The sequence below is a fragment of the Thamnophis elegans genome, chromosome 6 (assembly GCF_009769535.1).
Source record: "Thamnophis elegans isolate rThaEle1 chromosome 6, rThaEle1.pri, whole genome shotgun sequence".
Lineage (NCBI taxonomy): Eukaryota > Metazoa > Chordata > Lepidosauria > Squamata > Colubridae > Thamnophis > Thamnophis elegans.
The window spans coordinates 67933171-67948018 of record NC_045546.1 but is presented as its reverse complement, the minus strand read 5'-3'; the positions used below and the strand labels follow the sequence as shown (position 1 = coordinate 67948018).

Below are 14848 nucleotides of genomic sequence, written 5' to 3'. Positions count from 1 at the left end.
TATCTGCTTATATATGCTCTTTGTAAATTTTTCTATTACCTATATTTTCAGCAGGAGAAGATATGGAAGCAAAGTTTATCCTGCTCATTAAAAGTGAAAGAAAAAATGCTATTGGAAGTTCTTCTCTTTGATTCAAATTGCAATCCAAGCAGGTTTAAGCTGCAGCTGCTAATTTGAATTTCCACAGGGACTGTGGATAGGTTAAATTGGTCCAATCAAACCAAATGTGGACCAGAATCAGAGATGGATTCCTACCAGTTCAGCCGAACCAGTAGTGGTATGGCAGCTTGGGTCACTGGAACCAGGCCTGCCATGCCCCCGAACCAGTTCCCCGGTCGCCGCAGTTGCCATCTTGTTTTTGAGTTCTGTGCTGAATAATTTTAATTGAACTGTGCATGTGTGCACAGTGCGCATCCAGCACGCACACAAGCAAACTGGCAGTAAAGCCAGCCAGAACCCTCTCCTGACCAGAATCTATCTGAAACCTATTTTGCAGAAGATACTCATGTTTTGTGTGTGTGTCCACTTTTTGCCAAAAAAAGGCTAACTATCCACATTAGACAGTAGCCAATTAATTTACTTAACGAATTATTCGTATGGTCTCCACCTTGTCTGTCTTCAAGCAATCTTAAAAGATTCCCCTGCCAAAATCTAGCCCCAAGCCTTCTGAGTTGAGAGTGATATAATTGGTGGTTAATGTAATGTGTCCCTCAGATGGTTGTTTTTATGCAGTGTTGTTTTTTGTAACTTGTGAAGCTGCTCAGAATAGTTTTGGAATAGGGTGAACTAGAAATTCAAGAAAGAAAGAAACAAAGCCATCAAACTTCAATTTTTTATTATTAACATTTTGGGCGTTCCAAGACAATTAAAGCACTGCCAAGTCCCATTGATCTCTATTGGGACCTTGCCATTATGGAGGGAGGGGGAGGATTCGGACTACACTTGCATTGGATTTTCCTTTGTTCCTGTTCTCTGCTTTGATGTACCTTTAGGATGTTGGGAGGGGGGAAAGAATGTGCTTTGGGCAATCTGTTTTGTCTCACCACTGGAGGAGCGAGATTATGGCACCTGTTACTTATCTTCTCAACCCGAAATTCTTACATCTTCACACCTTGGAATTGGCTCAAAGATGAACTGGACATTGGGAAGGGCCTCAAAAAGGAGTTGTTTAACCTAACGCTCCAGCGCACAAAAGTCAGATGTTGTCTACACTCTACTATCATTGTCATCCAATAAAAGTTCCTTTTGAAATGCCATTCATTTCAAGAGTTCTGTTTTCTTGAGAAGGCTGGTGAGGCAGGACTTTACAAGCACATTTAATTAGAATTGATAACATCTACCAATTCTTCTTAAACCTGCTTTAAATTCTCGGATGGAAGTATGTCAGATAGAATGCATACAATCAGCATTGTACTTCAAATACATTACAAGCAGGTGTAAATACTAGAAAGAGAGCCAGGTAGTGATAAAGACTTTGAATTTTAGTCCTGTTTCAGGTCCAGAAACCAGCTGATGACTTTGGCCTAGACACAATCTTTTACCTTGAGGAATGAGGTAAGAGCAATCACTTCCAAAAAGGTTGCCAATGCAATCACCAGTAGTCAAGGCTGACTTGAAGATATGTATACATATATAAAATATGCTAGAAAAGTGCAGCACTAAAATTCTTTTTTATTAAAATCAGATCAATTAACTTATTCTAATATTACAGAGAATACTGAAAACATTTAATCTATATCATTATTTTCTGTTCCACAATCAAAGTTTGCAGTATTTTTAAAAAAGGGCAAACAAACAAAATGTCAAGAAAGTATTTATTATTAGACATAAGAACATTTGAGGAAATTTTTAGTACAAACCTTGTTGTTTTAAGGCAAATGGTCAGGTCTACATATTAATGTGCTTTCAGTAATTCAAAGGAACACACTGAACTGAGATTGTTTCAAATTTGTTATAATATAAAAACAATTAAAAGTGCTTCATGTTTCGACATCCCTACCCTGAGTGTGATACAGTTCACAGATACAGTGTAAGCAAATTATTTACAGCAATAGTAGAACTACATACTATTTGCAACATGAAGATTTGTAAATGGGGTCCTGGTGCACTATAGAGGTATGTATAATAGTATGTTTATGTAAAAACATATTTCCTCCTTTGTATCTCATTTAATAGTTTCATATAGTAGAGAAAAGACACTTTCTTAATGTAACCAAGACATATTTTAGAATGATTGACCAAAACTGAATTGTTTTAAAATGGAGAGAAAATAATGATTAACATCATTTATATATCATTCAAGCAGACTTTCTTCGGTTTATCTTCTGATTGATGCTCTGGTAAAAGAAGAATATTTCTACCAACTCAGTCTTAAGTTAAATATCTGAAAATAGTAAATAATGCTGATCCAAATCTTCAAGAAAAAAACATGTCAAATATGAAGAATGTTAGCATTCACATTTTCAGTTTCTGTGCAATTTGAACTGGTAGTCTCTGTATGATGGCTTCTGAAGATACTTGAATATTCAGCATTTTGTTTTTCTAATCTGCTTTTTTGCTTATGTCTGGGCAGTTCTGTACATATATCACACGGTTATAAGCTTTAAGTCTTTTCCACAGTTGTACATAAACTTTGCATTGAACATACATGAAAAGAATTCCACCGGTGAAACCAATAGCTACTACTACTAGCTTAGTCCAAAATGGCCATTCTAGAATACCTGAGGTGCAGAAGGATTCAAAATGCTCAGAATTAGAATTTAAAGTTAAATAAAGCTGTAAGTCACTAGAATATTCAGATACATGGCTCTTAAGATAGCAGAAAAAATGTATATCAAGATATAAAAGCGTTAAACAAGCATTTAGGAGAAATGCATTGGGAAATGGGTGTTTGGTACTTACCTGATATGCTCATTCTCACTGCAGGTGGAGACAGCAGTCATGTAGGGTTCACTCTCCAGTAACCAATAGGGTTGTCTACAGATTATAAAGCCTTCCTCCTTGCTGCTCTTCCCCAGCTTTTAGACGAAGACATGATGTAGACTGTCGTGTAGTTGATATGGAGAAGGAGATTAAAGGGAAACCAAGAAAAGGAAAGAAAGGACCGACCTAATCCTAATGAAGGAGAACCTTGACTGGAACAGGGTGGGGGCCACTGCTGTCTCCACCTGCAGTGAGAATAAGCGTATCAGATAAGTACCAACGCCCATTCTCCACGATTGGTGGAGACAGCAGTCACGTAGGGACATACCCAAGCTAGTTCCTAATTAAGGGAGGGATCCAGTCCCCGTGGAAGAGGAGTCCAGGGAATGGACTTGCTGTAAAACTCTCCTTCCAAAGGCCACTTCAGCCGAAGCAAACTGGTCTATCTTGTAATGACGGATAAAGGGAATGGGAGAAGTCCAAGTGGCCAAATTTCCTCTACTGACGCCTGAGTAGCCCAGGCAGCTGACATGGCTGCACTACGAGTGGAATGAGAGGTTATACCCTGTGGAGGAACGAGATCATTGGCTCTGTAAGTTTTAGTGATACAGGCTCTAAGCCAGCGACCTATGGTGGAAGAGGAGACTTTAGAACCCAGGGAAGTTGGCTGAAAAGAGACTAGCAAGGCTTCAGAATGCTTGAACATAGCTGAACGTTTATAGATACGTAAAGCCCTGAGAACATCTAGGGAATGCCACTTTTCTTCTAACTCATGAGAAGGATTGGGACAAAAATTAGAGAGAATCAGTTCCTGAACCTTATGAAAGGCTGAGTTAACTTTGGGCATAAATATCGGATCTAGACAGAGAACGACCCTATCTGCATGAAACATACAAAGGTCGCTTCTCATCGACAGAGCTGCGATTTCGGAGATTTGTCTTGCTGATGTCACTGCGATCAGGAAACAGACCTTGAACGTGAGATGTTGAAGAGATACGGTCTGCAATGGCTCAAACTGAGCCCTGGTCAGAAAGTCTAAAACTTTGGTTAAGTCCCAGGTTGGGTATCTGTGAACAGTCAGAGGACGAATATTGGTCGCTCCATGGAGAAACCAACATATATGTGGCAGATGAGAGATGGGCTCACCTGTCGGTAGAGTCAAGAGTGTAGAGGGGGCCGCCACCTGATGCCTTAACGTGTTTGGCGAAATACCTTTGGTGAGGCCCTGTTGGAGAAAGTCTAACACATTAGCCAGTGAGGCAGGCAAGATCAGAAGAACACCACTTGGTAAACGCTATCCAGGTTGCGTCGTATATTCAAGTCGTGGAGGGGTGGCGCGAGGCTTGAATGGTTTGAATGACACTGTCCAACAGCCCATCCGCTCTCAGCACCTGCCGCTCAACCTCCACATGGTTAGTTGTAACCAATGTGGATCTGGATGCTGGATTGAGCCTTGTGAGAGGGCCAGTCTGTGTAGCGGAATGCACCACGGAGGTGTTACAGATAACGTAATTAAGTCCCTGAACCACGGCCGGCGGGCCCAATGTGGTGCCAGAAGGAGAATTTCCGCCTCCTCGTCTAGTATTTTCCGTACCACCCTCTGTATTAGAGGCAGAGGAGGGAACACGTTCAGAAGGCCCGGGGGCCACGGGCACCGCAAAGCGTCCACCCCCTCTGCTCCTGGGGACGCATACCTGGTGAAGTACCATGGGAGAAGGGCATTTTCCCTCAAGGTGAAGAGGTTGAGTATCTGCGGGATATCTCCTGAAAGAGGCTGCATGAGATGCTCACCCTGGTCGACTTGAGTGCAACTTAGCCAGTCGGCCTGAACGTTGGCGACACCCAAGATGTGGTCCACCTTGAGTGAGAGAAGGTGGGCTTCCACCCAAAGCCCCAACAGCCACGCCTGCCTCATTAGCGGTTTGGACCTGGTGCCCTCTTGCTGATTTACGTGCCCCTTGGCGGTGATGTTGTCCGTGAGGATTAAGACATGGGTGTTGCGTACCGTGTTTTGGAACCTCCAAAGGGCTAGATGAATGCCCGCAGTTCCAGCCAATTGATGGTGTTGGCAAGATCGGCCTGTGACCACAATCCCTGAGTCATCCCTGACCAAAGGTAGGCCTCCCACCCATCAGACTGACATCGATGGTGATAGTTAGATGAACCGGCTCTCAAAAGAGAGTCCCTTGAGTCAATGCCGGGGAGAGCCACCACCCCAGGGACTTCCTCACATATGCGGGAGTGCAAACCTTTTGCAGAGAACAGCTGATATCCTTCTTCTGGTACGGTAACAGGTACCACTGCAGGCAACGACTGTGGAGGCGCGCCCATGGCACATTGGAGAAGCAGGAGACCATTTTCCCCAAGAGCCGAGACAACTGGAGAGGTTGGGCTCTGTCACGTCGCTGGATTGTCTTGGCTAGCTCCTGCAGGCTGTTCCGCCGATCTGTTTGCCCTGAACAGTGTCTATTAGAGCTCCCAAATTAAGGATGTGGGTGTCTGGCCTTAGAGAGCTTTTTGCTAGATTTATGGAGAAGCCTAGCTCTTGGAGGACTTGAATGGTAGTTCGAATGTCCCTGTGACTCTGCCTGATGGAGGGGGACAGCAGGAGAATGTCGTCTAGATATACTTGGATTCTGACTAATCTTGAGCGGAGGTGGGCAGCCACCACCGCTAGCACTTTTGTGAATACCCTTGGGGCTAATGACAGCCTGAAGGGGAGGTCCCAGTACTGGCAATGATTTCCCTGTACTTCAATCGAAGGAACTGCCTGTGTTCATGGAGGATGGGAATATGAAGATATACCTCTGTAAGGTCCACCGAGGAGAGGAAGTCGCCCTTGTGGACGCTCTCCAAGATGGATTGCAGGGAGTGCATCTTGAACCGTTGATAAAGGACATATCAGTTCAAGATTTTCAGATCCAGAATTGGTCTCCATTCCCTCGAGGCCTTTGGAACCACAAACAGCCGGGAGTAAAATCCCAGACGTTCCTGGCCCTTGGGAACAGCTTGGATGGCCCTGATCTGAAGAAGATGGCAAATGGCCTGTTCCACCAACTGTCTCTTGAGACTGTCCTGAGACACTGGGCAAGGGACGAAATGCCTCGGGGGAATGGAGAGAAATTCCACGGTCAGACCCCATCTGATGGTCTGCAAGACCCAAGCATCTGTTGTTATGTCCTCCCATCGATCCGCAAACACCGTCAGTCAGCCCCCTATCGGAAGATCTCCAGACAGCCACTTCTGACGTCTGTAGGATCGATTGAAGCCACCTCTAAAGGATTTCCTAGGAGGATATCGTTGGAAGGCCCTATTGGACCTATCCTGCTGTTGGTTGGATTCCTGCCTAGAGAGTGACTGACGCTGCGGACGGGAGTTGGAGAAACCCCCGTCCTGCCCACAAAAGGGCTGGCGTCTATAGAAGGTAGAGGAATTTCTATTGTTTGCCTTGTGGAAAGTCGATTGGAGGATCTTACTTTGACTCCTCTAATAAGAGTTCCAAAGGGGCCCTAAACAATTACCCCCTGAAAAGCGAGATGAAGCCAGATGCCACTTGTGTCTGGCATCGGCTTGCCAATTTTTTAGCCACAGTAATTGCCTAGAGGTGACCGTAGAAACAATGGCTTTGGAGGCAAAGCGAGCTGGGTTAAGCGCAGCACCTGCAGAAAACTCGAGAGCTGCTTTTAATTTGTTTAAATCCCTGTGGGTCCTAGCGTCTTTATTTGGAATCCTGCTCTGAAGTTGTTTTAGCCAAAGGAGAGCAGATCTGCTAAAAAATGAGGAAGAAGTGGAAACCCTAATAGCCCAGGCAGAGGCCTGGTGACCTTTGACAAGTGTTTGTTCGAAACACTTGTCTTCAGGCTTAAGCAAATCCTCGGGAGCACTGGCAGCTGCATTAGAGAGGCCAGAGCTACCACAGACAGGTCGTTGGCTGGAAGGTCTAGAGCCTTGACTAAGGCAGGTCCTACATTATACAGGCACTTATCAAGAGAATTAGGAAGAGGACCGGTGCCAGGAGAGGCCCATTGCCTTTGCACCACGTTCATAAAACTCCTAGGAGAAGGAACCACCTCCTTCTCAACGGTAGGTTCTAGGAAAAGAAGATCCTCAGAATCCCCAGTGTCAGAGGCTGCAGGCTTAGGATCCGGGGTAGGCTTAAAACCAGCAATCTTCTTTGCCTTAAACAGCAAGGAGAGGAAAAGAACCGGTTTGAACAACCCCACAAAGGCTGGGTTGGTCAGGGGCCAGATCCTCATCCTCAGTGAGATCAGAATCTCTGGGGGGCTGCTCATCCTCATCCCCTGCTATGGCAGACCTAGAAGTCGAAGGATCAGCAGTATCCTTACTAGAAGAGTGTTTCTTTTTACTCTTGGGTTTAGACCCCTCCGATTTAGATTTAGAACTGTGGCCAGAGGATCTCTTAACATTTGAGGCCAGCAGCTATCCCCTTTTCAATGGCAGAAGAGATAATGGCAGCTACATCAGGGGTAATAGCAGGGGTAGTATCAGGGGTTGGTTCAAACCCAAAAATCCTGGGGAAGAGGAAGCCTGATCTGCCACTGGAGAAGGGCCTGCATCTTCTAAGGAGTCATCCTCACTTTGAGGAGAATCAAAAAAACCTGTACCATCCCCTATCTGAGAAGGAGAACCAGGTTCAGAAAGGGAATCCCCTGAATCAGAAGAAAGACCCACAGGAGGAGGGCTACCAGGAGAGATAGGGATCACCTGGAATGGGTGAGGGCTCTCTCTGCCATCCTGTGTGCGCTTGCTGGGAGCTGTCTTGTGCAATGAGGACTTGAGCTGCCCTTTCCCCACTTTTTTGCTGTCTTGGGAGCCTTTGCAGGGAGCTCCGCAGGTTGGGCAGCTGCCACCCTTCTCCTAGAAGTCTGAGCTAATAAAGAGCCAGCAGTAGGGCTCTCTGGTACTGCTCCATCCCCTGTGCTGGAAGCCATCATTAGAAGCCAAGAAGAAACAGGCAGCCTCAAGGTAATGCTGTAAAAGAGCCCCGTCACCGACCGTTGGCTTCAAAATGACACATCGCTGCTTTTCGCACCAAAATCAACTGTCACACACTCTCTGCTGGCTTGAAATGGTGCTTGCTGCAATCTCTGATGGGAAACAGCGATCTTCCTGAGAGCTTTGCAGCCCCAGCGCTGTGTTCCTGATGACAAGCACAGGGTTATCACCCTTGGGTTTGTCACCGAGGCAACCTCCAGCAATCCGCTCAAAAGAGAAGCATCGGAGCCGCTCCACTGCCTAATACAAGCCTCCGACGATCACCGAGAGGAAAAAAAAACCTCAGTTGCTTTAAAACGGCTGTCCCAGCCACACGGCTGGCTCCGTGGCGAGGGACAAAGCCTCTTGCTTAATATAAGTACTCCCCCTGTCTGCAAGATCTTAAGAATGACTGGAGTTGAAATATGAAAGTTTTATAAATAGCCAATTAGTAAGAAAGAACAATATAATCAGAGAAATACAACTACATGTCCAGCCCAGAACTGGTTGGGTCTAAAAAGCTGGGAAAGAGCAGCAAGGAGGAATGCTTTATAATCTTTATACTCAACCCTATTGGTACTGGACAGAGTGAACCCTATGTGACTGCTGTCTCCACCAATCATGGAGAATGCGTGTGTATGTATGTATGTATGTATGTATGTATGTATAATTTTCAATACATTCACCTTTCATTATTTGAAAAGAATGTTATGCTCATTACTTTAGCAAGTATGTTTGTCTCATGTTTATGATTTATTATGACCAAGCAAACCTAACTTAACTCTTTCTACCTGCTAGTTGTAAGATGGTATCTCTGTTGTATGCTAAGAGTTACAGATGAATCATGCTTTGGTAGGTGAGCTATAGTTTACCCCTCCTAGCCCATTAGTTGATTTTATTTCATGATCTGAAATTCTGGTTTCAAGTTGCCTTTGTTTGTTGAACCATGGTGTATCATAGTTTAATCCTGCTTTGACCTTTTATGGGCACTACAAAATATAGGGAGCAGAAGGGAAGAAATAATCTAAACCACTTTGTCCCATGGTACAGTATATATACCAAATATAAATAAAAATACATATTACAGCAGTTTAGAGTCTTCAGTAAAGAAGAGTCTGCCATCTCTTCAATCCCCACTCACATGACTAAATCTGCCAATACTTTTGCAGATCTTGCTCCCATTCATTCTTTCTCCAACATATTCTTTTTAACCATCTGTTTCTACAATGATAAAACTGCCTTTCTCCAGTCTGCCTAACTAATTTTGTTGCTACGCTGGAAGAAGAAAATATAACTAAAATGTTATTTTAGTAACATACTGAATTTCTAGAATAAGTAGAAATTCTAATTCACAAATTTTCTTTTAAGAACACACACTCCAATTGATAAAGCAGAAGAAAAGTTGTAATTGCTTTATTCATTGGCAGAACTGTTGGGCTCATGTAATTCAGAAGCACTTGCTGTAAATAATTTTAGGATTATTTAGGTTAACCCTAATCCATTAAATACTAAACTATTACTATCTTTTAATACAGATTTTTTTCATTAAACTTATAGCTTAATTGTACCAGAATATCACTGAATGGATTGCAATATATGGAAAGGAAATGCCCAAGATCTACCTACACAGGCTTCACTTTAGTATGAATTATTTTTTTCCTTTGTTTGTGTGTTTAGAATTTAGTCCATACTTTACAGCCAAATGCATAGCTTTCAACAGACGATGACACTGAATTAGAGTAGCTCAGTTTTTCTGCATCATGAAATTAATCCAAATAATTCAGCCTGACATATACCAAAGATTTGGGTTTTGTTTAATCTTGGGGTAGCTGGGATGTGATTTGGGTATAAAGGACATTACCATGGACAAATCACTGGCTGAAGCCTTTCAACTTACCAGTGCCACCTACTCCCAGAAGGAGACAGGACCTATTAGTCCAGTCTGCTCAAAAGAGGTTTGGGGTTCCAAAGGGAGTGGAAGCTTTGATGGGTGGTTTGGCTGCAAGCTCTACTTGTTGCCAAAAATTGGGCCCACTGATGAGTTCAGGTGTCCTTGGTGCTCTCTGAACTTTGTTGTTTTTTTGCAGATGTTTCATTATCCAAACTAAGTAACATCATCAGTAGTAATAACTAGCACTAATAATGTTACCTAGTTTGGGTAATGAAACGTCTGCAAGAAAACAACAAAACTCAGAGAGCACCAAGGACTCCACATTTCAACCCTGAGATACAAATATTCTCCTTCATTGGTACAATGAAGAACACAGTAATGAGAACACAGATTGGATTGCTCTTATGTAGCCACTAGCTGTAAGTCAATCTCTGGCACTCTCTGGTTTTCTGAAGAACTCCAGGAAATGAAAGACAGCAAAGGTGCCTATAGTACCACTTGGAGGAAGACAAGAGTGAACCCAAACAATCACAAATAAGAGCTCATCCTAAGGATTGCACTGTGGTGAAAAGAACAGCAACAGTTACTTTTTGACTCCGAATGCAGATATTTGTCTGGCACAGGCTGTCTCATGCATGGGCCTGATGGGCACTTACCTGTGGACCCCCACGAGCATAGGGGCTCCATACTAATTTGTTGGAAGTGCCAATAAAATACACGTTTAATTTTATCGACCATTTACATATTTATTCCTGTGAGTACCTGTCATAGGGGCCCCAGTACACTGCTTTGCCTGGGGCCCATAATGCTGGCCTGGCAGCCCTATTTAAAATGATTCATTTAAAAGGTTTAATATAGCTATATTGACAGAATATGGCACCACTTGCTCCCTCAAAATAATATTAATCACCCTAACTTCCTGAAAGAACCAGGTGGGGCCACAATCCATCATATAGGGGAAGAAACTCATGCTGCAAAGGCCATATTCACCTCATCAGAGTCAAAAAGCTCATAAGCATCTCAGATCATTTCACAAAGTATCACTCCAGTTACTTCCTTTGGCTCTGCCAATGAAGCGTCAAGATTTAAACAAATACAAGTGATGGAATCAATGCAAATATTTCATAGCAGTTTGAATAAAAGCTCTTTGAGCTAACTTTTCTTTGAATAGTAGAGTATATCATCTTAAGCAGGACTGCTAGATGACATTCTGCTGGTGTAACAAGGATGGTGAATATAAATACTTCACTGCTCTCATCACCACAAGTAGGCCCAAACAAGGCTCCAACTTGCATTCATGTTCATTTGCTGTAAGAATCATTTTTGTTCCTGGAGATCCTCGGTAACCATTACATTTTTTGGGATCTGCAAACAGGGAGACATCTCTTAGGGACATTGCCCTTAAGTTGCATATTCAGAGTTCAATGAGTGATATAGCTATTACTCATACATATAGGTGTGAGTAGATGTATCTGGAAAATGCCTACACCTATTGAAAACTAAGCAGATCCATTCAATACCTCAGGTGCACAATCTTATTATCATATAGAGGTAAAACTAAATGAAGACTGATCAAAAAATAATCTATGACCAATAAGGTGTCCCCTTTCATTTATTTTGTTATTATTACTTTTTATTATGCAATTTCCATTGTTATATATAAAATGTCCATATCCACAATGGCAGTGTACTATCTGGTACAATCTCTTTTAAATACAATAATAAATCTTATACAAATAATAGTTATAACCATTATTCTCAAAGTCTATTCACTATGACGTTCACTTATTATTATTAAACATTTTCTGTTACTTAATTAAACGCTCTGTTCAGTTTTGTCCATAATTAGTTAATAATATCAAACATTATAAACATCATATAAACATCACATTTGTAACCATTATCCTCCAAGTCTATTAATCATAATGTTTACTTATCCTCATTATTCAATATTCATTAATTACACACCTATTTCATTTTTATTTACATATGCTCCTTAATTCTAAATTTCTAAATTCTGCTTCTATTTTCTAACCATTGATAGAATAATTCCCAAGTTAAAAAGCATTGTTTCCTCCATATCCTTAATTTTCAATGTTAATCTATCCATTCAACACATTCTAGTATTTCTTTATTAATTTTCCTCTATAGGTATATTTTCATTTTTCCAATTTTGTGCGTATACTGCTGCTGTTACCACATGTAAAAGTAAATATATATTTCTTTTATTATATTTCTCCAGTAGGATACCCAAGAAGAACATCTCTGATTTTGGGTCTAATTGTTTGTCATTTATTCTAGTCACATTTAATTTTTAACATCTTTTTTTTTTTTTTTTTTACTATAGGACAACTCCACCAGATATGGTAATAAGAACCTGGTATGGCCAGGTGGATGCAAACACGTGGGTGTGGCTAGGTGGGAGGCACCAGGTGGACATAGCCAAGGTAGACTCATCACCCTGCCAGAACAAAAATCGTGTTGGCAAATAGGAAGCAGGGAACTGCAAAATTTTAAAGGCAAAGGATGGATCCCTCCCCACCCCAAATTTGGTAAAACACTCCTTTTTTTCTGCTTCCCAGGAGAAGTTCCTCTGCTAAGTTTGGGAGCTGGATCACAACATGGAGTATATCACAATGATGAGTGTTAGATGTAACTTCTATATTTCTTTAGAGTTATAAATCCTCACAAAGTACATCAATTTGCAGAAAACTCACTGAATCAGAGAAGAGATTTAATAAAAGCCAGTATTTTTTTCCTAGTTCTTATTCCAGCCATTTATTTCTCTTGCTCGCTTCCACATGTAATGTTGTGAAAGTCACAGTATACCAGTTTGTTTTCTTTGATTTCCAGACTTTATTGATCTATGTCTTCCTCATCAGTGTTTCCTACAGTTAAGGCAAAAGATCATAAACAATCCCAACTAAATGTAGTATCTTGATTTCCCTGTTTGTTAGTCTATCTGACCAAAAACTAGGCAAATGTCTCTTTTGTTTATAGATATGCACATCATTCCTTTGGACCTATCAGGCAAGAGAGCCTTATCTGGCCATCCTGCCACAATTACAAGAGCAGCATAAGAAAATAAATCATAAGAATATGAAAAACTACAGTGATAGCTCAAGCTTTGTCTTATCCTGCATTCTAAGACACTAGACAGTCACTGGTCTTAAATGGTATAGGGCACAAGTGTCAAATTTGATCGCATCATGTGACATCACATGACGTATCATGGTTTTATTTATCTTTGTGGGGCTGGCCTGCGTGTAATGCATCTGGCCTGCTGGCTGCCAGTTTGACACTATAGAGTACTATAGGATGATATAACCGATACTATAGGGCCGTGACGGTGAACCTAGGGCACGCATGCCACAGGTGGCACACCTAGCCCTCTAGCACGCAAGTCATCGCCCAGCTCAGCTCCAACACGCATGCGTGCACACCTCCACCAGCCAGATGATTTTCGGGTCTCTGTGCGCATGCGGGAACATGCACACATGCCCAGGGGGGTGGGGGTTGTGCATGCATGTGAGGGCGGCTTCAGGAAGGCCTGCTAGTCCCAAAATGGGCCGTGGCACAGAAGGCTTCAGGGAGGGCTGCTAGGCCCAAAACGCGGTATGGTGAGGGGTCCTGCGCATGCACAAGGGGCAGGGGAGCAGGGGGGTGTCATACACACATGTGCAGGGGGTGGGGTACATTGCATTATGGGTGTGGGTGTGTTATTTTGGCACGCGAAGACAAAATGGTTAGCCATCGCTGCTATAGGATCTCCTGCTGAAGCAGTGGTTTGGACTAGAAGACATCCAAGATCCCTTCCAGCTCTATTCTAACTGATTGATAAAGTGAGAACTTGATATCTATGAGAAGGCCATCCCATTTTGCCTCCCCAGTGACTGGATGGCTGAACGTTTACTAACAAATATAGATAAATAAAACCTAGCTTACATGAAGTTGACTAGCCCCTTTTAAGGCTGTTTGCGGATGACTTTTGCCACATTTTATGTTACCAGATTTCATTGTCTAACTATGCACAGTATGTAAAGAAGTACTTGAGCCCCTTCCTTCCCTGCCAAATTTAGCAGAGGAACCTCTTGCAGCTTCCATACTTCCTGTTTGCCAGCACATCTTCAGGTGATTTTTGTTCTGGGGGGGTGCTGAGTTGGTTCCACGTCTAGTTGCCTGAGGCGACTTGTTCTGAGTCCACCTGGCCACACCAACCTGAGAGTTCCCACCTGATCACACCCACATGGTTATGTCTGCCTGGCCATGCCCACCCAACTGCCCAAGTCAGCCATCCCAAGTCAGCCGCGCCGAGCCGGCTGCACCTAATCCTTCACATCGACCTGGCCACACCCACCCATGCCCACCAGATGGCACTCAGATGGCCATGCTGAGTGGGAAGTCACCCCATTCCCCCATGGAGATGGTTCTCAAGAATAGTCATCCATAGTCAGTTATCTTCAGAGTAGAGAAAAGGTAACAGCCAAATCTTTCACGGGATCTCTGCCAACCCCCCTTATTTTCTTTTGTTTACTTTTATTTTTTCCTTTCCTTTCCATTTTTGCTTATTACTCCTTATAATAGTTAATCAGAAAAGAGAATGGGTATGTATAACATTTTCAGACTTTTTACATGATTTTTAACAATTTGAAAGTTCATTTCATATATAATGTTGAATATACAAAATGCAGATAATTTCATGCTTTTTTTCTGACTCTGAACCGCAGTGATCAAACAGTGAGTTTAAATCCAAGTGCCAATCTTATAAGTAGGCAAAGTGGCCTACAGACTACATTAAATTGGACATCTCCAATTAAATTTTATCCAGGTATGAATGTTTATCCCAACTATAGAAGCTGCAAAAAACAATTACCCTGCCTCATATTTTGGCACAGATTTTGCATATCTGATCAGAAAATCAGACTTAACTGCTGGATTCTTTTTGCAGTAAACATACACAAGTCCTGATAAATAATTAGACCTTTAATTGCAACATGACTCAGAAAACGACCGTGCAGAGAACAAGAGCAGTGGGATCTT

At 42.5% G+C, this 14848-nt stretch overlaps 1 protein-coding gene across 1 annotated transcript in view; it reads right to left on the bottom strand.

The window, feature by feature from the left end:
* Positions 1 to 818: 818 nt before the first annotated feature.
* The window catches only part of LOC116510599, a 31825-nt gene continuing 17795 nt past the window's right edge, over positions 819 to 14848 (bottom strand). Inside the window, 2 exon segments of the mRNA XM_032220209.1 lie at positions 819 to 2550; positions 2553 to 2720. Of these exon segments, the coding sequence (XP_032076100.1) occupies positions 2432 to 2550; positions 2553 to 2720 (287 nt within the window). The 3' untranslated portion in view covers positions 819 to 2431.